This window comes from Botryllus schlosseri, chromosome 13 (assembly GCF_051294905.1).
Source record: "Botryllus schlosseri isolate E-star chromosome 13, Bs_hap1, whole genome shotgun sequence".
In the NCBI taxonomy this organism is placed as follows: domain Eukaryota; kingdom Metazoa; phylum Chordata; class Ascidiacea; order Stolidobranchia; family Styelidae; genus Botryllus; species Botryllus schlosseri.
The window spans coordinates 246,873-272,886 of NC_137248.1; the positions used below are offsets into that span (position 1 = coordinate 246,873).

Consider the following 26,014-nt stretch of genomic DNA (forward strand, 5'->3'; position numbering starts at 1 on the left):
GCATTTCACCACCACAGAAACATCCTCAATAGCAAACTTCAGTGCATTTGCCGAGGCATCTCTAGTAGGCAGGACCAAATTAGTACTGGGAAAAATAGAAGTAGGCCTACTTCTTTCCCGACCACCTCAAAGCGTCCGTTGTCTGAATCGCCCTTTTGATAAAATATATTCTTCTGTAACAGATTCCCAGGACGCAAGTACGCGTTGAAAAGATTGAGCAAACGAGCTGCCAGAAACCAAGAGGAATACTTGAGGTCGGAGCAAGAGACTTTGCTCAGAGCTCGTTCAAGGTATTTCCATTTCCTTCTTTTACTTTACATTCCATTGTGCGTATTTACATGGGTTGGGGCAGGGGTGCTCATTTTCAATAGTGTGCCTTTTCGAAGTATCTGCGATGATGGCGTATCCCTAACAATAGTGTTCCACAAAGCATACCCCATTGAAAGACAGAACACAATCATGTATATCCTGTTCATTTCACCGCAATGGATGAGCTTAGCGCTACACCGCGAGTCAATCTATTTTTTGTGGTTTGGAAAGGCACACGAGTAAATTGTGCGTAATGGGAATCAGGCACCAAATCTGTTCTTTATCATGCACATGCTTGAAAAATCGTTGAGTAGCCTTCATAACAAGCAAATAATATTGCATGGTTCTGATAGAACTAAAAATCCGACAGCTACAGTAAACTACGAAATAACTCTCATCGTCGTGGCAGTGGAGAAACAGAAATTCGTAACAGTTCATGTAGATGAGGCGACTAAACTTATATATAGCAATGTACAATGTACAAGCATTGTGGTGTAAGACTTTACTAAACGCTGCACTGGATAAGCTTACATGTTTTACCCCTGACCTAGGCCAAGGTGGTTGACTGATTCAAAGACTACTCCAAATCGTTCCTATCTTTTCAATGTATCGCAATTTCGTGATGTTTTTGATGGGATACAATGATCATTGATCAACAATAAACTCAACTGATATTTCAGATTCATTCCTCGACTTTTCCAAACTTTTGAAACTTCGAGCCACTTGCTCCTTCTCACCGAAGCTTGTCTCGGGGGAGATTTGTTTTCCGTCCTCGAACGAAACGGGATTCTGCCAGACAATGTCACGCGTTACGTTATCGCTTGCGTCATCGAGGCCCTCGAGCATTTGCACGAGACGTTAGGCGTGATCCATCGTGACGTTAAGACCGAGAACATTCTTGTGGACTCGAACGGTGAGTCAAATTGAGTCAGCTTAAGTGTAACCTCACTAACCTAACCGAATCTCAGGAATCGCAAAGCTCGGGGATCTCGGATTCTGCAAACGTCTCTCCCTCAATGAATGTGTCGAAACGCACACGTTTTGTGGCACGCCCGGGTGAGTTATTCGTAGGTAAAATCGGGTACCTATTTTGGACTGTATCTTTGATGCTGTGATACCATTAATCGAAACAATAATTCTCATTGATAAATTAACTTTTAGTGACAAAAGCAGCGTATCATTTTAAAGATCCATAATCAACTCTCACTGTTCGACTCGAATGAATACTTTATTCCCATTAGAGCACTCGAGTCCTATGAACTTTTAGAAAAAGATCGTGGTTTCATTCATTCACGTCTTTCAGATATTGTGCCCCAGAAATGTTGAATGGAGGAGCAAACGAGAGATTTTGTGATTTCTTTTCGACGGGGGTCGTCATGTTCGAGTGCGCAACCTGCCGCTCGCCGTTCCGAAGGCAATCTCATCGAGAAACGAAACGAGCGACATTACGCGGAATAGACGGTGCGTTTCTTATTGAGTTAAAAATACTGTGGCGTGACTGTGAGACTATGATACTATTCCCATTCTCAGACGTGACGTTTCCACCTCACTTGGGTCCCGTGACTGCACACGCGATTCGATCCTTTTGTGCAAATTCGCCGAACCGGAGACTGGGCGCTTTGGGATGCGAAGAGGTGAGGCTAAAGTAGGGTTGCCATATGTCCGGAATTTCACTGTTCAAACTGCGTCCGTGAGGAATTTCTAAAATATGCCTAAATGTCCGGAATTTTGAGGCCTTGACGAAAGCTCATATTTTGTTCGTAAATTAATATAATAACATTATTTTTGGGAAGATTTATGCCACATGAAATTTTTCTTCGTGCTGCGCGCGATTTACTATGACGTATATTGATTTTCATAGGGGACTACTACCCTCGCAAAAACTGCAATAAAATATATGTAAAAATAACCTTTTTTACTGAAATAAGCCTATTTGTAATCGCAATTATAAGATAACGGTATATTCCTAGAGACGGTTAAGATCGTTTGATACTTTATTCAAAGATAGTGGTTCTAAACGAGGGGGTTCGGAAGATCTTGAACGTAATCAGATTCTAAACTAACCAGTGATTAATTCTGGGCAAAGGTGATGACTTCTTTTGCTAATCAGCTCGTCAAATTTTGATCTGGGTGACAAAACATTTTCAAATTGGAGATGGAGTTGCGACCATAAAAGGTTGGAAACCATCGGATGTGGGGTATTTATAAAGCTCCGTGGTGCGCACCAGCATTTGGCTAATAAATAATCTTATCGGTGTGACATGAACATGACTTAACGATGTACAATTACTAGGGATGGTGTGAACCTCTGAAAGGTTCAGGTTCGTGTGAACGCGAACCTTTTTGAAAGGTTCTGTGTGAACGCGAACGTGAACCTCATGACGTCACGTGACGTCATATTGCTAATTCCAACCCTACATTTCTGTGTAGTGATAGCCTATATTAATGTACACGATACCTAGCGACGACTTGGGCCACATAATGCCATAATGCTGAAGTACGTATTGACCGTTTAAACTTCGCCAAATGTATCAACTGGAGCAATCAAATGATATAATAATCCCATAAAACCAATATCTTCCGTCGCTCTGCCAACAAGTTCGACTTACAAGGGAATATAAGCTTACGCCTTCACGGTCTAGGCCAGACCAGACAGTGTATTCGGCTTCTGAGTATTGCTACGTTTATATTGAGCAGAGTGTAAAACGTGTTTCTATACTTGCTACCGATATTATCCCATTAACAAATTATGCAGCAGTAGCCAACACTCCAATCGCACGGATTTGGTTTTTATGATACAATAAACATATGAAGTCAAGATTCACCCCGTACGCCTGCTGTATTTTTTACCTCAGACAACCAGATTTCCTTACCTTACTTACTATGAATTTCATTGATCGGTTGAATATGCATCATTCGCTGACTACCTACATGTAGTGTATTTCGTTTTTGATGTTGTGTCATTACATGTCAAGCTCACAGCAGAGAGTCGCTAAATATTCACAAACGGAAATCTGAATATTTCGTGTAAATAACTTTTGTAACAAAGCAAGTAATTTTTTTAAGATTGGCAAGGTGTATGCTCGTTTAGTGTTGATTTTTTATGCTTCCAGCGCCATGCAGAGAGTGTCCAAAGTTGAAATGCAACGAATTTCAACCAAGATGTTACAATTCCGTGCATATTATAATATATGAAAAAGGTTCACAGTCCAGAACCTCCCACGGTTCGTTTGTGAACGTGAACCTCTAAATTTCGGAGGTTCACACACAGAACGCGAACGTGAACGTGAACCTCACGTTCACACCATCCCTAACAATTACGCTCCCTCTATTTTGGAAGTGATCATCCTCCACCAGCTCTACCGCTAACTCTGATCATGTGGGCGGCGCGGAGATCGGAACAAACTATACATAGTAATATATCGAAGAACCAATATTATTGACAGAACTCATTCAAAAAGTTTAACGACCAGATGCATATATAGAAACCAGATGCATATAGAAGCCCCCAGAAGTTGCATCGATTACCCTATGGTGGACCCAAAATCATTGTTTATTTAGGCGGGAGGGACTGAAAAAATATGATTTCGGTCCTGGTTACACCACACATGGCCACATACATACTCCAAACCGGATCGTGACTATGTCTGGTCTATAACCAAAGCTTTGCTACTGTGACGTCATATTCACAGACAATGTGCTCATACCTCATTTTGAAATCCACTAGTGGGCGCTAAATAGTGTCCGGAATTTCGAGTCAAAGAAATATGGCAACAAACATGACCATATTATTTTCACGATATTTTCTAATAACCTAGCTTGCTTCATCTAACACTACATTTTGAAGAAAAAAAAAACAGAATCTTTTGGTTTCAATAAAATCACCTAGATCTAGACCAGTACGTGTTTCTTGAGCAATTGTGGAACATCATCTCGCCGGCTATCCGACAGTCGTCGAACATGTCGACATTCAAGTCGAAATACAAGCAATTTCTTCTAAATGAATACTAGCCAGTCTTCAGGATTACCGGACCACGACCTAACATCGACCTCGCCCTCTGCCACATGCCACCTCATTTTGTCGCTTGCGTCTTATATTCTCTGCATTACTTTTCATTCGGTGTGAGAGAGAGAGTCTTTATTTTCATCGATCCAAAATACATAACAAACGGCAGTGATGGTGGTACAGGAAATATGCGTGCACAGTATTCGGTATTAGATAGGAATGATCGATAAGACCATGAAGGTCATCTAGTCTGATCACACCAGCATCAAACACATACACTTGACTCTGAACAGTCTGGCTGTAAAAAAAATATTTAGTTAAGAAAGGAAAATAGAAAAAAAATTAAACAATGGTAGCAAATGATCAATGAAGCAATGTCTGAGCGAGGTATAGGGCAACAGTGTTAGTGTAACGACAAGAGGTGATCAAGTAGGGCTTTTTTGAATCTATTATAAGGCAATTCACGGATATGTGGTGGTAATGCATTCCAGATGATAGGTCCCGAGTAGTCGATAGATCTCTTAGTTAGGTTGCTATTGGGTGGGGGAGTTAGGTTGCTATTGGGTGGGGGTAAGTAGATGTTTACTTTAGACGAGGATCTCGTGTAATGGGAATGGACATGTTTAGCAGGTATGAAAAAGTTATCCCTCTTTATGCCTCTTCTTTTTAATTCGCCTAGGCTAAGGTGGGTGTCTGATGTTAAAGGTTACTCCAAGTCGTTTCGACACCTTCCTATCTTTTCATTCTATCGCAGTCTTGTGATGTTTTGAAACGATGAAAATATTAATAATCCTGTTTGACTGAGCTTTTTTGCGAGCGCGAACCCGTCACGCTGTTGGGTGAATGCGTGAACTGAACTGAACCCATTACCATACAAATTAGGAAGCCTGACTAAACCATCACTTCCGTCATGGCCCCATACTGTCATCTGATCTAATTGTAGCCTACACAGCTACCTGACGGCAACAAAATAAGGACAGAAGTCACAAACAAGGACAGATGTCATAATGGACAACGGGGTTTCAACATTGGACCCCTCACAGCTAGTCCGCGAACAGCAAGTGGTCCGTGGACAGTTTTGACACCAGGATAAGAGCCCCTGACCTACACTGTCACGAAACTTCCTGAACCATGTAGATGTAAAATTTTGAAATGATGTACCGGTCGGCAATCTATAGTACTCTTCCATCTCAATGATCTCATCACCACTATCTAATGACAGTGTGGCAATTATTTAAAAAAATCCTCTCATATCATGACTGGCAAGAACATTACGGTACCTGATCATTTCCATAATTTCTTCAAACATCCCAGTTTGCTTCACCTTGTAGCGTCCGTGATACGGCATAACAGTATAACGTCGTTGTATTTCTTGGTTCAAGATCTCGTCTTTTCGTAACTGCCTCGAACAGCAACACAAGTCTCGGCGTGTTTATATGCATATTCACCTAATCAATGTAATCATACAACCATTCTATACTACATCTCCAATCCAAAGACATACAAACAGCCAACCAGCCAGAGTGTCCCCCGCGAAAGACTCACTTAGTTATCTATACTTCAACCCGCCAGAAACATTAAAACCAGCCAAGCATGTAAATGTCACAACAATGTGATTACCAGGGCGTTATATGCATAATTATAACGCTACAGATTTTCACAAAATCGGTCTGTTTTCATCACTGACCTTTATAAACATTAGAACAGTGTTTCTCAACCTTTTTTCACCCATGTACCATTTCGAGGTTTTATGCAGTGCAGTCAAAAAATTTCCGTCATTTATGGCGTCATAATCCCGTGTTTGACCTATGCGAGGCGTGATAGCAAATGCTATTAAACTAGGCATTATCAGCCTGGGTTGATGGGATGCGTGTAATCGTTTTTTCACCCCCAGTAACAAGAACAACAGCATATTTAAATACCAGCAAACAACAAACGTCAATTTATTTATTACGATGGCTGCAGTTGTTTATTTTCCACTAGCTCAGCGTTTCTCAAACTTTTTTAAACACGCCCCCTGTTATGATAGTGAAAAGTTTCGCGCCCCCCTAATCGTCATATCACAAAATGCAACCAGAATGCTATCAATCCCAGCGAATAATTTGATGGCATGGAAGGTTATGACAGTTGATAAGAGAATTCTAAAATATGCAATTAGGACTATACACAAAGCAAAAACAATGAAACGGAGAAAAATCGCGCCGTGCGCGAAAAAAAAATCAGTTTGCTGCAGCTTCGCGCCCCCTTCAGATTCTTTCGCGTCCATCAAGGGGGGAGGGGCGCACCCCAGTTTGAGAACCACTGACTAGCTGGTCGATGCGAGGCATACGTTTACTCACAGCGCATCGAAAGTCGCATGGGCGCAACAAGTCGGTTTCGTTTCTTCGACTTGATAGTCATCAGGGATGAGAGAGAGAGAGAGTCTTTATTTTCATCGAACCAAAATACATAACAAACGGCAGTGATGGTGGTACAGAAAATATGCGTGCACAGTATTCGGTATTAGATAGGAATGATCGATAAAACCGTGAAGGTCATCTAGTCTGATCACACCAGCATCAAACAGGTACACTTGACTCTGAACAGTCTGGCTGTAAAGAAATGTTTAGTTAAAGGAAAATAGAAAAAAAGATTAAACAGTGGTGGCAAATGATCAATGAAGCAATGTTTGGGCGAGGTAGGGCAACAGTGTTAGTGTAACGACAAGAGGTGATCAAGTAGGGCTTTTTTGAATCTATTATAAGGCAATTCACGGATATGTGGTGGTAATGCATTCCAGATGATAGGTCCCGAGTAGTCGATAGATCTCTTAGTTAGGTTGCTATTGGGTGGGGGTAAGTAGATGTTTCCTTTAGACGAGGATCTCGTGTAATGGGAATGGATATGTTTAGCAGTGCAGCAATTAGAGCTTATTGTCTCTGATGATCTGTATAAAAGTACAGCTAACCAATCGTCTTGGTGCTCGGCTATACAATACTTATCTCGAGAAGCTGTTGCCTTGGGTGAAGTTCTTCGTACCAGATATATGCTCAATACAATGGTTTATTCGACGTTGATGCAGTAGTAGCGTATAGAGTCTCATAATCAAAAGTAATCTCTAACACGTGTTACCTACACTTATATAGAAGTCTGGACTCTCGAGTAATCGCAACGAGAAGTAGTTTCTTATTCGAGACATAGTGAAATATCATGGGCGAGTGATCACAGCGTTATCACTGCATTATCTCTACTTGAAAAGGGAATTAATTAGGAATAATTAAGGGAAAAGCCAATTAGATTATACGACCATGAATGACAAAATCGATTTACTATGTCGAATACAAATTTTGGTACAGAAAGGTCACCCCGTCCCCATTAAAAAAAAAGAGATCGGTTAGTCACAACTACGAGTAAGACTTCAAATTTCCAACGACCCTTAAAGTAATTACTGAAATGTTATCAAACAACTACAATGAATTGGGCCTATACAGTTTCAGTTATAGTATGATAATTGCAAGAGTAAGGTTTTATACTGCATTTCTAATATACAAGTTACCCGAAATGGAATAACACAAAGCAATTTAATCCTAAGCAAAAAGTAAGCCTAATCAAATACAAATTCATCCACGTGACAGCCCAAATCATCATGTGTGGTACCGCCGCTGTTCACGTGAAGGCAAAATTAACTTCCGTGTGTGACTGGTATATGTACAATAGTGGCCAGTTCAATCATTGCAATATCTCGGTCGATATTGTGACTTAGAGTAACCAACATAGGCTACTCAATTCCGCGTAAACTTCAGTTTCGGCCCGTGGCCCATATGCACAAGTGTGTTCCTGGTCAGTGAAATTCGTAGAAAATCTCGATCGATAATGTACATGTGTTTCCGGCGTACAACTGTTAATCAACTCATGTGTACCTGCACTGGCGTGCACGTTCAGGTTTCCTGTGGGGTCTGGCGTCGTCTCGGTTTGTAAGAACTGCGTAATTTTCGGCTGCGATTCATCGTTTGTCTGATTGACTTCAGCTCACTTGGACGCTGTGCGGGGTCGAAGATTCGACGTGGCTACGTACGCGTGTTGGCGCTGTCGGGTCGGCCAATGGCCACAGAAGTGGTTATCGTCGGTCGCGGTATATCGGTGTCGTTTCGTCGGCGGAATAGCGGCGAACTGTTGCTGTCGACTGTTGATTTGCGACGGCACGTGGTGTCAGAATCGTACCGAAGTATATTGCCAGGTCGTTGTTGTTGAGTGGGTCGAAATCGTTTCGATTAATTCGCACACATGAGTAGAAGCTTGGTACGCCGGAACGCGGAAGCGTGGACGACGGACACGTATAATCGCCAATTCTGTAAAAAACTCACGACAGCATGACGAAGAAAGGGAATATACTAGCACGATTACAACTAGCGCAAGATAGCAATACAGCATGAAATAAACACAAAGCCTATCGATAAGTAACCAGTCTGAGAAGGCACCGAATTTAGCAAGGTGTCAACAATATCAGAAACGATTAAAGAAATATAAGGCACGCTATTCCCTTACAGCGTTGCAAGCAAGGGGTCAATCTCTGGTGACTGCAGAAAAAATGTAAGCAGACGAGCAAAAAAAATTTCTGCACGTGGCAGAAGTAAATGCAAAATGTACAGGAAGTCTGCTAACTAGCGAACTCCTTAGTGTAAGTCAAAACAGGTCTGCTAAATTGCGATTCAAGTAATAAATTCTCGTGCCGCCAGGGTCATATTTTGCGTAATCTTGACAGCGGATGTGCGATTGATAGGTACTGCTGAGTTTTGTAAAGCGAATTCCAAACAACTCATCAGATTTCAACCGACACGCAAGGAGTTACGGAATAGATGCTCTGCTCACGAGGCATGGTGTAATTGAAAACAATTCAAAGATTTATTAGATATGTCAGTCAGTAATGGAATTATCAGTCAAACTCACATTGATCAATGTAGGATGTTATCATACAGACTACTGTTATGTATCTGCGATGATTTTAAAGCTGAAGTCCATATGAAATCACTTTTTGAAATGCCATCAGAATACCATTACTCAATAGTGGATTCTTTGAATGAAGGATGCGTCATTCCGTAATGGTGTCTGGCGATTATGCAGAACCAGAACAGCTGTATTGTGAAATTATACGTCTTCGCTAAAAGCGTTAGCCTACGTAACTCAAGAATCCGTTGGGTTTGAAATCAGCGGAACACGTGGCGATATGGCGTGTGCCCTAAAACACTGTTTTAATATAGAATAAGCTGAAAACCACATATGCATTTTGTGATAAGGTATCCGTCAACGCATTGAAAAAAAAAATGATTTCCGTAACTAGAATATTTCGTAATATTAACGGGACCGTTATCTATGAATCCAGAACCAATTTACGCAGTTCAGTTATCATCTGACCGAACAAGATATGTCATATTTATACCAAATTTTCTAATAGGTCTTGCGCTGAGTACGTTGCATTGCGGCGTTCACAATGTTGACTACGAATTCACCGATTACACCTAAATAGCGGAGGCCATTATAGCTAAGTAGGTCACTCATGATACGCGTCGTATCGCATAAAAATGCTTTTCGACATAACATTCAAATGTACTTAAAATCAGACACGAGGTTGCGGTACTGTTCAAAAGTTTTATCGTGTAAACCAGGAGATTCGCTAAAAGAAGACGCATTCATCCCTGTCTCGTTCAAACTGCCCGCAGATTGTTTAGAGCAAAAACTTTATGCCCCAACCTTACAGCGAATTGGAACATCTTAAAATCCATTAACCATAAGTATACCAGATATTACATCCAAATACATATAGTCACTCCGGTTCACACTCACGCGCGTAACGAAATCACAGTCGCCGATTTCCCGCATCTAATCCCCCAATACATGTGAGTGTGGCCGTATAAATTGCATAATTCTCGGTGATTCTTCTCAAGCACATGTGGGACAAATCCATTATTTGCGTATGGTAATCCCATAACATTGGGCTTAACGAATTCAACAACTGTGGGATAAGTTCATTATATTTGTACACATGATACTCCCTATATTAACGAATTCAAGCAAAAGCTACCCAAGATCTGATTACATTCGTCCATATCTTAGCGTAATATCTTTGTTTGAAAAATCATAGATTAGTGATTACTGGAATCAGATATTTGTTTCGTTTCCCATTGGCACGTACTGGGGTTCCCGCATTTAATAGCCTTCTTGCCATGTTTATGGTGATGCCAGCAGAGGCTGAAAGAACTGCGCGATTGTGTCTTTTTGCTAAGGCCGATGTCATTTCTCAAGTCATCGTGTAGCTTCAACAGCTTCTCAAGCATTTGCAAAAGCGCCGCAGTGTGGTCTTGGTTGGTATTGCTCTGCAATCTATCAAGCACGCGTGCCTCATGGGTGGTATTCGAATGTATTACGTTCAGATGCGGAGTCGTGTCAAACTCTCTAGCGTGGGGTGACAGGTTTGACTGTACTGCGTTCACATACTTATTTCGCTCAGAAAAACCAGCGTCGGCACGCTGGGCAATGGTCAACAGTTCCTGTATGCTAGTATCTGGACCTTGCGCGAACATGGAAGGTCTTAGGCGGGAATCCAAAAGTTCTACAAACATTGATCTCTTTGAACACGTGGTAGCTTCGCATTCCGGAAAGCCGGTGTGATATTCAACGGTATTGTCATATGCTTCCGCCGGTGACAGATTCCCAGCGTTAGCAATGGTCAAAATACTCCGGAAATTATTCGCTAGGGCCTTTGATGGTGGGAGGAATCTCTGAAGCAAAGCTTTTTTTGTGTTCTCGTAACTATCCTCAGCCCTCGTATCGACGCCCCCACTGAAAGTACGCCTAATTATATCCTGATCAAGGTTAAGCAGTACAAACGACGTACGCGCGTGGTTTGAAGTGATTCTGTTAGCCTCAAAAGAGATTTCCGCTAGCATAAAAATTGATTCGGGCAGCGCGTATCGAAAGTAATCCGCTTCAGTTTGTTCTCTACTAAGGCCATCTGCCTTTGTAAATTATCCAAATAATTCCTCATAGAAGGCGAGGTATCAACTGACGGCGCGGCGGCCGCCGAAGGCGCAGCGATTGCCGAAGCCTCGACATAATTCTGAACGGGAAGGCGAGCTATTTGTAGCGTTTGCTGTGCTAAAGTAGCTGTCTGTCCGCCAACCTGCGCCGTTCGCCTCGGCATACGCCGGGTGGTTACATTCAAGTGATTATTCAAGGGTGTTAGACTAGTCGGCAGAATTGAAAATTCTCCGTCATGCTCACCCTGTTCCGAATTATGGCCAAATACTGGCAAGGTATACCGACCCCCGGACGTGCCCCCAACTGCGCCCGCCAAAGCCGTATTCATTTCGCCGGACAATATGTCGGCGTTATTTTGATTCGTTTTCCTGACCCGCTCGATGCGAGCCTCGTCTTCATCTAAATGCTCGTTTTTAACCTCGCTGGTAGGGAAAGCGTGCTTACTGTCATCGGCAATACTGTGAGAAGCAGCTTCGTGCTTAACATCTTTAGCGTGACCGATTACAGAGTTAGGCTCGGTCTCCTTATCAGCAATAACTGGTTGCTTATCATTACTATCCATTTAGACACTTTAGCAAACACTTGTCTATGAAAATATTGAATATGCAAGGACAATATAACAATAACACTCTAAAAATCACCAACACATACACAGTCAATAGGGTCTGCTGTCGTGAAGTTTTTAACAGAAATCGACAATTAAAACGTGTACCGTGTTCGTCCGTGAAGAATGTCCTTGTCGTCGATAGCAAAAACGTCAGTCTCAGTATTGTAGATGTATACCCGAACGACTTTCTCAGGGCCCATGCAGCAATTAGAGCTTATTGTCTCTGATGATCTGTATAAAAGTACAGCTAACCAATCGTCTTGGTGCTCGGCTATACAATACTTATCTCGAGAAGCTGTTGCCTTGGGTGAAGTTCTTCGTACCAGATATATGCTCAATACAATGGTTTATTCGACGTTGATGCAGTAGTAGCGTATAGAGTCTCATAATCAAAAGTAATCTCTAACACGTGTTACCTACACTTATATAGAAGTCTGGACTCTCGAGTAATCACAACGAGAAGTAGTTTCTTATTCGAGACATAGTGAAATATCATGGACGAGTGATCACAGCGTTATCATTGCAGCAGGTATGAAAAAGTCTTCAAACACAGGAGGCAGACTATTGGAAAAATATTTGTGAACAACTTTTGATACTTCGAAGCGATATAGTTCATCAACTCGCAAAATTCGATGCTTACGGTAGTAAGGCGATAAATTGGTACGTAAAGGTACAGATGAGATCAGCCGTATCGCACGGTTTTGCAGGGTTTGAATTCTGCACAAAAATGTTGTGCATGCATTTCCCCATACTACGATTCCATATTGCAGATGAGAGTGGAAAAGAGAGAAGTAGATGGTTCGTAGCACTGATCTGGAAACCAAAGATTGGAGACGGGTCATTATTCCCACACACCGAGCTAGTTTTGATATTGTGCAGTCAATATGCTGCTTCCAAGACAATTTGGAATCAATGGTGACGCCGAGATATTTTGCTGAGTCACATATTGAGATTTGTTTATGATTGATGTTCACAGTGAAATTATGACTGGCATTATTTAAAACGAGCATCTCGGTCTTATCTGCATTCAAACTTAGTGATGAAAATCCTTGCTCGCACTCCCACGTAGAAGGGAAAATTGGGAGCTGGGGAATAGCGTGAGAAGCTAGAGTCGAGTACGAGGAGGCAGTGCTAAGCCTGGAGGTTATCGGAGAACAATCTTTGTGTTCAACCCCACCTGAACTAATAACTCCCTTCGGTCGAAAAAAAACAGAATCTACTCGCGTACCACCTGGAAGACCATCATCATTGGTTTATTAGCAATTTTATCAGTTCAATACACCACAAAAAATGCGATACAATGAAAAGACAGGAAGGTGTCGAAGCGACAAGGAGCAGTCTATGGAATCTGACACCCACCTTGGCCTAGGCGATGTAAAGAGGAGGCATGCACACTGAATGAAAGTAAAGAAGATAGCATAGAAAAAGAAAGCGACAATAAATAGGACGGCATGTCATGGGAAGCGAGATCGATAGGTCAGTCGTGGTCCGGTAATCTTGAGGATGGACTGTATTTATTTAGTAGTAATTGCTTGTATTTCGACTTGAATGTGGACATGCTCGTCGACTGTCGGATGGCCGGCGGGATACTGTTCCACACATCTGGTCCGGCATATTTGATGGAGCGATGATCTTTTCGGTCGATCATATGATATTTGGACGACGTGGACGCGCGTGTGTTGTACTTGTGCGCTTTTGATTCCGAGGTAAAGAAGTCATTGAAATATTCGGGGCAACGACCGCAGTGGAACTGATACATAAACTTGGCGATTTCTAGTTTCCGCTTATCTTCTATGTTTAGGACGCCGAATCTCTTCAGCAGCGACTTGTTGGATGGGCAGCCAGGCCCCTTTGGGGCCCTAGCTATGATTCGGAGTACTTTATGTTGTAGTTTTTGCAGTGGCTTGAGTGCAGTTTTACTGGCAGCCCCCAACAGAGGATGCCATAGTGTAACTTCGATTGGATTAAGGATTTAAAGAGTATCAGAAGAACCCATGCTGGCATGAAGCGCCTAAGGCTGTAGAACAGGCCGCACTTCGGTGATAATTTAGTTTCTAGGGACTTAATATGACTCTTCCAGGACATGTTCGAGTCCAGTAAAACCATCGCGTACCACTAGTGGTACACGTACCACAGGTTGGGAACCACTGCATTAGAATCATCAAGACTTGACTATCACGAAATGCCACTTCATCTCATTAAGAGGAGAAAGTTTGCAGTAACGTACCTGTAATCTACTGTATGATAAACAATATCTCTGTCAATACCAGAGCGGATTTGAAATCTCACAAATCCTAATCCATGCTCAACTCTGGATTTCAAGGACTACTTCAAGTCGTTTCGACACTTTCTATTTTTCATTGCATCTCATTGTGCTGTATTGTATTGTATTGAAAATATCAATAATAAACTAACTCTGAACTGTCAGTTTCGCAATTAGAAAAAATGATCGCTTGATGACCACGCCCCTGAAATGCAGTCGTACCGCCTCGATCGTCCCTTTGAATATTAGTACGAATAAAGTATCTTTCGGATTGTCATGATATCCTTGGTTAATTGCCTTCTGTATTTCATGGTTGAGGAAATGAATGAACTTCCTCTTTCTGTGCTCGCAGGTTCGTCGCCATGATAATTTTCGTTCTTTCTCGTGGGATCGATTACGTAACGGCGGTATGAAGTCACCGCTGCTGGATCTGCGTTGAAACTGCCATGGAACGGGAAACAGACGAAATGATGAAATTTGTGTCATCATGGAAAATTTGCGACAGTGTCGTCGTAATAAATCAAAATTACAGTGCACGATAAATGAAGAAATGACTGCATCACGAACTTGCAAAAAGCTATACTGAGTCCGCTTCAATAGCCTCGCTACAAGAATAAAGACTCCCATTGAAAAAAAATCAGAAAAATCATTTCAGATTAAAACTGCATCTCCGCCAATCAAATGTGTGAGACGCGATTCACACAAAAAATATACCTCAACCACATGTACGAAAGGTCGAATCGACTAGTCTGCTTTTGTCGCCTTCTTATGTTTCAGTTTTGGCTTCTCTTCTTCATTAATAGAATCCGAACTGCCACCAAATGCCGAGTAATCGAACGCGAGGCTGGTCACGATGCTTTCCGGTGCTCGGAAGATGTCATGGTTGGATCCGAACTTGGAATCGATCTATGAAATTGGCAACATGATATCAAAAATCTAGTTCGCCAATGACCTGAAAGTCAGAACCACTTCGCTTCGAACACTGATGAAACGAATGTGGATATACCCCACAAATTCAACCACTTCAATATGGAAATTATGTAGGCTACTCTTTGGATTTGAGTGATTTCAAAGCATGTACTTACCGAGGTGAGTGACATCACAAAGAACTGCAAGAATACGATAGTGTTGAATCGAACATCCAAAATGTTCAGAAGCTGCAGGTTGTAGAGTAAAGAAAATAGAAAACTGAGCTTCGTGATTCTGACAAAAAACAAATTCAATTATTTCATGCCGGTCTCTTTACTTTTAAGCAACTCACGGTGAAAAGTACATGTTCCTTATCGACTGAGAGTCCCATTGTTTTCTCATGATGCCAGCAGCATTTTTAACAAATCCACCTCCACACGCAGCTAGCATGCCGACAAACGAACAAATAAGCAGAGAATTTGGAAACACGCCACGAGCCAAGTTCACTCCTGAACAGTTTAAGTTTCATTTAGTTCAATAATGCCTATTTAAATCAAACAAGAAAAATTGAACCTTTCATAATTTTCCTCGTCCTTATCATTTCCTTCATAGTTAACAAAATCATGAACACAGGTTGCCAAGATAACAAACTAAACACCGCATCCAGCGGAGAGTAGAATATCAGCCACCATATCACTGTCATCAGTGACACGCTCTGAAATAAAATTGGAAATACAGAGTTGAAGAGACTCTTGGAGGTACAAGGAACTAAAGTATACAATTGAATTATATATTGATATTGAAATAAACCCGAATATTTTCGGCTGACACTCTTCTGGGATAATCGTCAGCAACGAGTAGAGAATTGGAAAGAACATTTTATATCAACAGTCAATTGGTGAGATGACTATATTCGATATGAACACATTATTCAAATATTGTTGTTGTGGCATCAAAGTAGCCATTTTACACATTTTGAGAAAATCAATGATATCACAAAACTTAATAATTACCATTTTACTCTCTATCTCTATCAGTTTATGTACTAACTGGATGAAGACACTGAATGAAGTTATGAAAATGGAACCAAAGATACTATAGACATACTTATAAAATTCAGGTCACATGAGCTAAAGAGAAGGAAACTAGTGTTAAGGAATATTGACAAATAGCGAACAAAACACCAACATTAGACCTCGAGCAAACTTTATATCGCCATGGGATTGTAGGAAAAAGCGACTCAACTGTATTGTTTGATAGTGGCGTGAGAGCAGGTTTTCCCACAGCAAGACTGGTCAACATTCCACCTCCAAAACAGCAGGCAACAGATGTCAGGTATGTAGCAATTGGTTGCTTACGGGCTTTGTCAGATTCTAAATAACAATAATGGTATAGAAATAAGCCTAAATAATTCTTTTCTATTCATTTGAGACATTGAATTACTAGTCAAGACTCGAGGAGACAGCAAGTCAATTCAATAACATCATCAACTCGACAAGGCACAGATCTGTCGTCAACTTCACACGATACCTACCCCATTCCTTTCGAACCCCGTAGATAACGACGCAAAAGTGAGCGATTTCAATGAAAAGAGCTAATTCCTTGATCACATCCTCGAGAGTATCTGCAAATGAAGACATAACCATCTTGCCGGCTCCAGATTCAATTTTTGACTGCCCAGGCCAACTTTAAAACGCCTTTTCCAAACATCGCTGCGTCGATTCAGCAGCCGAACACGAACAGCTGTTGTCACTCATCTGCGACGGGGTGTTACTACATTGTAACTGCGCAAGAAAAATGTTTATCTGTGCAACATAACATAACATAACATGGTTGGGTTATATTTTTATCTGAACAAGTCACACACAATGTACAATGCGATAAGACACAATGCGATGTCATGAACAGATAGGAGGATGTAGAACGACACGCATCAGTAGCGATCCTTTACTCTAACATCCACCTCGGCCTAGAGTGCCCGATGTCACAGTTCTTTTTCGATGTTGATCTCTTTGAAGCCGCGGCCCTTTCTACTAGTTCTTTTCCATTCATTGTGAGTGCTTTCTTTCGTCGGATCTTTTTCTGGACTTTTTTGTCGCCGTAAGAACGGCAACGGCAGGGGAAGAGGAGCCCAGATAAACCTCCGGCGGGAATCGAACACGGTTCGCCTGCGTGCTTGGCGCTTATCGTAACCACTACACTATCTCCCCTGCAATACAACAAAATGATAATTTTATTGAAATTTTCACCAGATTAAAACACCACAAGACGATGTATGTGCAGGACTCATCACTGGGTACAGGCGAAGTAGATCCAGCAAGTTTAATACGGGTACCGGTGTACGTGGACGAGCGACAATAATAATTTTATCCGGGGAAGATAGCATGGTCGTGAGAATCGACGCTATCTACGCAAGCGGCCCGGATTCAAGTCCCGTCGTCGGAGGTCATTCTGGGCTCCTCGTCTCCCGTGTTTCTGTTCCCACGACGACAAAAAAGATCCGATGAAAAAAGAAAGGATCAAGAAATAACGACGAAGAAAGATTAACATCGAATACTGTGAGATCTGGCATTAGGCAAATCCGCAAATGGTCGTTCGGCATCCTACATCGCATAGTGTTCCTAGTACATCGCATTGTACGTTGCGGGTATGCCTTGCGCGGATGAAAATATACTCTGACGTATATATCATTCGTTTACAAACATCACAAGATTGCGATAGGAAATCACTTCGACTTGTCTTTGCAATCAGACACCCACCTGAAGTAAGGTAAGGTGTGGTCCGAGCAGGTCCTCGGACCTTAATCTAAGGTCCGAGGACAGATCGGCGACAGGATTTATTTTCATTTGTCAAATCGAGGTGCTTTGACGCTTGAAATGCAATACAACCTTTGGGGGGCAGAGTCTAGTTTGCACCACCAAGTCCACCCTGAATGAAGGGAGCCAAGCGTGAAAGCCGCGGATTCCTGTCTTCAAGTCTTTGGTCCGGCTTCATATACTTTTGCATAGTGGTCAACATCATTGATAAATATACAATAAACAAATTGGTTCAGGTCGAGTCACCAAGAAATCAAAACTAGAGTCATATTACATCCCTCTAGAATAGATATAGGCCTCTGATTTCAACGGACTTGACCAATGACCAGTGGTTCCCAACCTTTTTCGACTCATCGCCCCCTTTTGAAGCTCCTCAGCGATCATCGCCCCCCAAATATTGGGAACAGAAAAATGGGCATACAAACTGGGATCACCGGCGAGTTTACTAATAAAAAAGGTCAACTCTTCGGCTCGACCTCGAAATTACCTTTTAAAGCTAAATTTTCGTGAGTTGACTTAAAAAAAGGTTTTTTTTTTCGACTTGACTCCAATCAGGATTGTGACAGCACTTAGTCAGCCCCCCCCCCAAATGTTGGTCTGTGGCCTCATAAGGTGATACGCCACACCCCAGACCCCCCTCCGCCAGTGGACTTTTTGTCGCTACATATCAGCTATACCCTATTTCATGAACCGTTTAGTGAGTCACCGTATCAACTCGCCTAAACGCGCGGGGCGCGACAAATTTATATAATTCATGTTTGAATCGGTCAATATTGTCGGGAATTGCATATATATTGCTATCAATTTTTTATCCTCTTTCTGCTCACGTAATCAGATTTACCGGTAGAGCTGAGTGAGGTGTGTTGGAAAAGGTAGGACCCCAAAATAATAAGTAAACATCTTCGGGCGGAATCGTTGTTATATTGACTTCCTTCCATGATGCTATTTCGTGACCTCCTATCTGCTATGTCGGAAGGGTTGCCAGTGAACTCGGCCCTTTGTGAACTCGGCACCTTTAACTCGGCACATTGAACTCGGCACTTGGTGAACTTGGCACTTCGTTTGACCATAGATGCTTAGCGTTCTCTATTGTTTTACGTTAATGACAGTACATAGTCTTCCCCGTAACACCAATAAATCGAACACATCAAAACTTATAAAGGTCAAAATAATTTTTTTTTGCGTTCGAAGAAACGGATATTACAAATTAAATATCGCCCGTTAGCTAAATTTTATCAGCAGGATGTTTCCCTAATGTCACCCTTTAACCTGCTCCTGACCAGATACCTGTGACAAAATCACACCCTCCTATAAGTAATCATCTAATACAAAATCAGTATTGTTGTGTTGTATTGAACTTATAAAATCTCTAATAAACCTAACAGTTGCAAACTGATCAACTAATAAATATAATATATAGCATATATTCAGTGGCGGCTCGTGACAATATCGGGTGGTGGCCCAGCAAACACCCGATGTCCAGTTGACTTCCTGCGGAAAAGACGCAGGACGCCCAGAGTTACTTCCCTGGAGTGGATTTGTCGACTACTAGAAGCGTCCTAAACACTTCCTGAGTTGGTCTACTATGGACGTGAAGCGACTCCATATGGACTCATTGGATCTGCTGTGAACGTGACGCGACTCCCTATGGATGCATCAGACCTACTGTGGACGCGACGTGACTCCCTATGGATATGTCATTTACCACCTGTTCTATTCCTCAGGATTACCATATCAGGACTCCCCTCCTAACCTGGTGCAATTACATGGAATTCAACATCATATAAACTATCGAACTGTTTATATTGGGTTACTGTAAAACGACAATTGCGAAATACAAGTACAACATTAACTAATGAACTATTACTGGTAAACAAAGTTCAGGCTTACGTCAAAAATCGATCAGGAAATCACTGCGAATAAATGTGTCAGTGGGATTTTGTATATAACAGCAAGTTCTAAGTCAATTTTATATTACCATTACAAACATTTCAATTGTAGTGCATCATGAAATTAGAAATAAACGTGTCACATGACTTTGAAAAAGTACAACTGCTAATACAACTAAAACAGGGAAAAGCATGGAGCAATCATAAGTAAAATTTACATTGCATATTATAAAACGATGCATCATTTGCACCGCATCATGTTAAGAGCGCGAGTGCGTATTCGCAATAAACTTGGTTGCAACAACAGTTTTCTTCTTGGTCTTTGTTTTGCCTGAAACATATACAACAATGTCAGCAAATCATTTGTAGAGCCACTCTGCTGACATAGCACATGAAATTTGCGTCAGAGCTGCTTTAATTTCTATTCCCTCATGCATTAATTGTGATCCGCTACTTCTACTTGTGCTGAGTGATAATTTATGACGATACTACAATGTCTACTCGAGTGCGGGAGCTTCTGACGTTGTGATACAGAGTATGAAACCCGTCAATCAAATTATATTGTGGAAACACCTCAAGTACATACTTCAGTACTTTCCAGAACTTCTACTTTACCTAAAATAGTTTTGATAAGCCGTGTATATCGCTACTTGAGTGCTTGAACCCGACTAGAAATACATTGCGTTACTCTTCCTTGTACTAGACTACTGACGCTACAAATATTTCTAATTGAGTGCTGAACATGATTGCTTTCCTTATCTCTGTTTAAAAGCATACAACTACGACATTCCTCAAGTCTCCATATTTTGACCATGTCGACACTTGGAAGTAGTTTGATGTCTTGTAAATCGCTATTTATGCTATTTAGTACGGTACTAACGATGAATACTTTGACCACCTTTATTTGGAACTTATCACCTACTACAACTAGGGCTTGCCACGAATCTGAATAGAGTAACGATAAGTCGAAACAGATGATCTTTTAGGGCACATAAATTGTATTCAACAAGAATTAGAATTCCGATTCTATGTACCACTGCGAGGCCTAAAAACATAGATTCGTCATATCGCAGAACACGGCACATGTAGGACGTAGCTACGCACGATCGTGTGAATGACAAATATATTGTCTCAAAGTACAATAAAATAGGAATTATCTTAAATCTAAAAAACATTCTTCGATATGATGTTGAGCCGGTATTCATTTTCTTCGAATTCGCATACGAGATAGATATTTCAACTTTTCCTTGTTCATAATGTTGTCACATCATATAGAGCAGAGGCTTCAAATTAAAATGTGGTCGCAGGTCAATTTCCGGATTTTTGACGACGCAGCAAGATAGGGATATTCAATGTATAATTTCCATGTAGGCCTTATTTGACGGGAGCTTGCAGACAGGCATTCCACAAACATCTCGAGAATGTAATTTACTGTTGTATTATTCACGTTTGACACGAAAAAAATCACAGTTTTGAATAGTTCAATAAAATTATTTTTGTGCTGGGCATAATTTGTTAAAATAATGAGTTATAGAGATGATGCAATAGGATGCATCATGAAATCATCAAACTCTGGGTTATACTATTTCAGTTGGTGGACCTTTGACGTGTCACAGTTGTATTTTAAAATCTACTGAAATTTGATCTGGTATCAGAGCATTTGAGCGGTGTAGCCTAATCCGGGTTTTGATATAGTCGTGATAAGTAGGCTGTTGCTACTGTCATTACCAAAGTCAAATTAATTCAGAATTAGATGTTGGCTTCGATTATTATTGGAACATATCAACAACTTTAGCCATAGTAATAGCATTGTTTCTTAGCCTTAGCGATCGCACACTTCATGCTACTCATAAGATTTCTAGCAGCCCAAAATTTATTTTCAACACAATTTCTGATGGTACCTATATTAAAATCAGATAGTCAATTCACATAAAATTGCGCATAGCACGAGAACCACAGCATAGAGGTCTAATTCCACGATGCATATCGTACCACAAAAGGGTCTACGGGCCCTGTTCAAGAACCCCTGGGATAGAATAGAGCACAAAATCTTCTTTTAGAACTTTTTACTTCATTTTGAAGTGAATTTTACAAGCCTGGTAAATGGCTAATTGTACAGCAGTAGAAATTCAAGTCGTTGCAACTATTTAAACTCCGGTGCAAACAATATGTACTTTGACAACCAACTATGATTAAACGCTAAGAATGCCTACGCAACACCTCAACCAAATCTACTTTTTCAAACTTATTATTTGTATACTTTCCAGAAGTGCATTATCGACTTCCATTTCGAGTAGATCTAACGCAACTTTAAAGTTGTTACCTCTAGGAGTGTATAAATCCATAACATTACATCTACTTCAGTTCAAAAGATGATTACTGTCACAGCCTCTGGTTTCCATGAAGTGTATTCAATGTTTTATACCTTTTGACTTTTTCCTGAGGATGACGCAGCACCGATTTTACAGCAACGCTTGTTCCATGTGGCAGTAGTTCTTCCGAACGTTTTTGGTTCCAGTCATCAAGACATACTTTGTACAGTGTTCTTGACGTTGTTGAACACTATCAATTGAAGACATTGCCGATCTAAATAATCAAAGATATTATAATGTTTGTAGTGAAGCTATTTGTCAAGAAGCCAAGCCAGGAATCTAGAATATCCTGTAAAAAAAAAAGACAATGAAGTTGAAGCTGGACCATTCGCACATTCTACTCACTACAATGACTAATCAGTAGGGCTGAGCACATTGGTATGGTTACTCAAATCTCGAACGAGTATCAATTCTTATGATTCGAGCCAAGTATGTGACTATTTTCAAGACAGCCTACTGAAATTACACGCTCTGTGCCACTATAACAATGCAGTTTATAATAAAATTATAGTTCCACCCAGCACGTTTTAGCAGCCCGATTGCGAACCACCGTCAATTGTACATTTCCGCATCATCGATGGCACTTTTTTCAGGGCAATAAATTGCTAATTAATGAAATATCATAAATCATCATATATAGTTCGTAACTTCAACTTACATAATTTAACATCTTGATCCATGAACAATGCACCACTGCGGCGCCTTCCTCTGAAGTTTAGAACTACATAACATTGCCTGTTCAATATCTAGTCTCCTGGTAGAAATGAAGTAACTTTGTATACACAAACACAGATATGTCCCATCCATATATAGTAAGAATCCATTGATAATAAGGTTGTGTTTTCTTATCGACGGCAAGATGACCATGAGCAATCAGCCTTCCTTAGGGCCCATCCATAGCCTACTTTTTTGATACTGCTGCAATGTAGGCAATGTTTCCGTGTATATATACTAATATCGAAAGTTATAATCAAGCAATAAAAGTATGCACGGAGGCCGTGCCAACATTGCGGTAACATTGCCAACAACCCGTCTGCACCAGGCCATGAACATGTTAAGTTTATAGAGTTTATAATTGGTTTAGTGTTTGAGTATCCTTTGATTAGAGCGAGGTTAAAGATGGGCTAACAAACTATTATAATGTTGTTCCTAAAATACCCTAAATATAAACCAATATTGCCAAAAATCCTTACATGTTCACTGAAAGCCTCAATTATTTTATTAACGCTATTATAGATGGTTATATACTGTTGTGGACACAAAAATACGAAAATGGATGTTAATGTGATGCTACAATCTTCATGCATCCACAAATTCAGCAATCTCACATTCCATAAAGGAACATTCCACATTTCTATTAGCCTACATAACATTTCAAAATTCAGTATATACCGATATGTTATAAAATACCGGTACATTACTTTATGCGGCATCTGGTTTGCTGATTGGCTCCTGCAGTCCTAGGAAATCCTTGTAAACCTTTTCACAGGATGCACATGAAATGGCAAGTTATTGCTTGTGAGACATTATGGAACAGGGCACAATAAATCAGACTTCTATGATCAATACATTATCATATAGTATCAAATGTAGCCTACCACAAGAATTATCGGCTTGCATGAGTTACTGATTAGCAGCGGGTCGATCAATTCCATCTGTAGGTGATATTACAGCCGTGTCACTCTAATCATATAATCGAATTCATTATATCGCATCAGCAGTTCATGATGATCGAGACTATTGCTGTTTATTAAATATAGCACTCAAATACCAAGCTCCCTGCTCTTCCGGTACTCATGATAGAGACATCTCACAGTCCACGCTGTTAACGTTTCCAATTATGAACTAAACCCTTACTGTGATAATTCGTCCCTCCGCCATTGCTACATACGGTGATCAAATTGAATTACACGCGCGGCGCATGCGCGATGCTCGCCAAATAGAAGAAGGCAGGCTTTTGGTTTTATGGTTGGATGAATCTGAAGCAACAGGCGTGCTCGACTCCATTACCGAAATAGCCGAGAGGATTGCTTACTGCGTTGTTCCGTGATTGGAATAGTCATCACAATCCCATCATGACGATTATCAAGTTCTGATGTCGGAATATTTCACATGCATTACGAGTATTTGCCCCTGATGTGGGCATTTTCGACCCAGTAATGTCACAATAAAATAAGCTACTGTGTCTCTGTATCGCACATTATATCGAGCCTCTTTAGCACTGTGCGACCGCAATGATCGACAGCCGGGCTTGTGAAGTTCCACGCGATGAGAAAGTCACACCATATCAACATTCACGGCTTCACTCCACTAGATTTCACTTGTATCATGACTGTATTCAACACAACTTATTCAGCATTGACTGCAGAATAATGCACATTTGAGTTCATAGAAACGATTTCCCAGTAAGGACATCCAAATCAACTCCTGTGTTGGTGGCATCCAGGCATCACACTATTATGACATCCACTGGAATGGTCATTGGTGACTGGCATAGGAGCACTCTTAAAGTTACTTCCTCTGGGGGTCTCTTGGAGTTACATAATTGGACGTCAATTTGTGACTTACTGAGCAAGTCCTCAGTCACAAAAAGTGGGACGTGGGACGACTGGGCACAATTGTGGACGTACCCGTAAGTCCGTGGGAGATCGGGTGTTTGCTGGGGGGGCAAGGGCCGCAAGCGACTTGTTATCAATATGACGTCACAGTAGCGTTTTTCAACGTTCATGATGGTCACATGAATTTCCCGTAAACAATGATTTTGGGATTTTTGGTGCGCTTTCACACGCTCTGACAAATGCTTCAGATCGCGATAACCAATTTTGTTCCAACAAGAGCCACTGCTTCCGGTACCGGCACTGTCGAATAAAAGACAGTAAAAGCAAAACAAGGCGTTTTTATCCTCGCTATAAGTAAGCCATTCATTTTTATCGAAATGCGCTGAAGAAAAGGCACGAGTGCGTTTTCCTCCGGCGTACGATTGGACCAATGGGCAATTTCTAGGCTGATACGGACCTAGTCGCTTTACCTCTAATTTTTGCTCTAAAGGCAGCTGGCTAAACGGCGTACGGAGCAAAGATTCAACACGATTCATGTTCGCACTTGACCTGACTACTTATCTGCAGAAATGGAAATGACTATAAATCGAGAGATTGCGTATGCCTTACTGGAAAGGTCAACGAGTTCGGACACATACGCAATTGTTATCTCATAGATTGGACAAGGAAATGTCATATTGAATCCAAAACATCATTCTGAAGAACTACGGATAGCAGCCTCGGAAATTCGGTCCCGGTACAGCTTGGGAGATTTGACCTAGAGGCTGGAGATTGTCACACGACACATACGGCTTACGGTCTATAGCAGGGGTCACCAACACGCGGCCCGCGGGCCACATGCGGCCCGCGAGGTCATATTTTGCGGCCCGCGACCTGATTTGGAGAAATTTAGGAATAACGCTTAGTAAAGCATTTTGAAATGCTGAAATTGATTTCAGTTTAAACATATTGTTGTTGGTGTTCAAAGTAAGCTATTCTAACATGCCCAATATCACTATTCCCCACTATCTAATACGGCGTCGGCATGGTAATATCATTCCAAGGAGGAAGAATTTGCTGATATGAATGGGCATATTGCCTTGACGTGCAATGGCCCACCATTGCCGAGACTGATGCGCTTGAAAAACGATTTCGGGCTCTCCAAAAGATCATGCTTTACGAGGAGATAGTTTTCCAGCTAGTAGGCTACCGTGTCTAGCTAACCCCCAATATCGATTCTTTAATCCAGGGGTGGCCAATCTGCGGCAGTAGAAGGAAAAGTATACGGCCGT

At 41.3% G+C, this 26,014-nt stretch overlaps 2 protein-coding genes and 2 long non-coding RNA genes across 5 annotated transcripts in view; 1 reads left to right on the forward strand and 3 right to left on the reverse strand.

The window, feature by feature from the left end:
* Positions 1–6,033, reverse strand: part of LOC145453863 (uncharacterized) — a 22,138-nt gene extending 16,105 nt beyond the window's left edge. The window contains exon 1 of the long non-coding RNA XR_013919952.1: positions 5,596–6,033. This is a non-coding gene — a long non-coding RNA (uncharacterized LOC145453863). The remainder of the gene's footprint in view (positions 1–5,595) is intronic.
* LOC145454708 (cGMP-dependent protein kinase 1-like) overlaps positions 1–14,750 on the forward strand; it is a 16,598-nt gene extending 1,848 nt beyond the window's left edge. The window contains exons 2-7 of the mRNA XM_080332700.1: positions 183–290; positions 990–1,222; positions 1,278–1,365; positions 1,613–1,770; positions 1,840–1,943; positions 14,552–14,750. Coding sequence (XP_080188826.1) covers positions 183–290; positions 990–1,222; positions 1,278–1,365; positions 1,613–1,770; positions 1,840–1,943; positions 14,552–14,638 — 778 coding nt within the window. The 3' untranslated portion in view covers positions 14,639–14,750. The remainder of the gene's footprint in view (positions 1–182; positions 291–989; positions 1,223–1,277; positions 1,366–1,612; positions 1,771–1,839; positions 1,944–14,551) is intronic.
* Positions 14,471–16,878, reverse strand: LOC145454712 (trimeric intracellular cation channel type B-like). 2 transcript variants are annotated; one of them, XM_080332705.1, is made up of 7 exons: positions 16,643–16,878; positions 16,354–16,481; positions 15,682–15,823; positions 15,461–15,617; positions 15,285–15,402; positions 14,914–15,105; positions 14,471–14,640 (listed from the first exon to the last, which is right to left on the reverse strand). In XM_080332705.1, exons 1-6 carry the CDS (start codon positions 16,752–16,754, stop codon positions 14,944–14,946), a joined length of 819 nt encoding a protein of 272 aa, XP_080188831.1. In that variant the 5' UTR covers positions 16,755–16,878; the 3' UTR covers positions 14,471–14,640; positions 14,914–14,943. The 2 variants fall into 2 exon arrangements, with proteins under 2 accessions (XP_080188831.1, XP_080188830.1); XM_080332704.1 differs by lacking the exon at positions 14,471–14,640 and having other exon boundaries at positions 14,826–15,105; positions 16,643–16,877.
* Positions 16,879–19,708: 2,830 nt separating this feature from the next.
* LOC145453860 (uncharacterized) lies at positions 19,709–23,639 on the reverse strand. The gene is made up of 3 exons (XR_013919948.1): positions 22,844–23,639; positions 22,239–22,399; positions 19,709–20,144 (listed from the first exon to the last, which is right to left on the reverse strand). It is a non-coding gene; the product is annotated as an uncharacterized LOC145453860 (long non-coding RNA).
* Between the last annotated feature and the right edge of the window lie 2,375 nt (positions 23,640–26,014).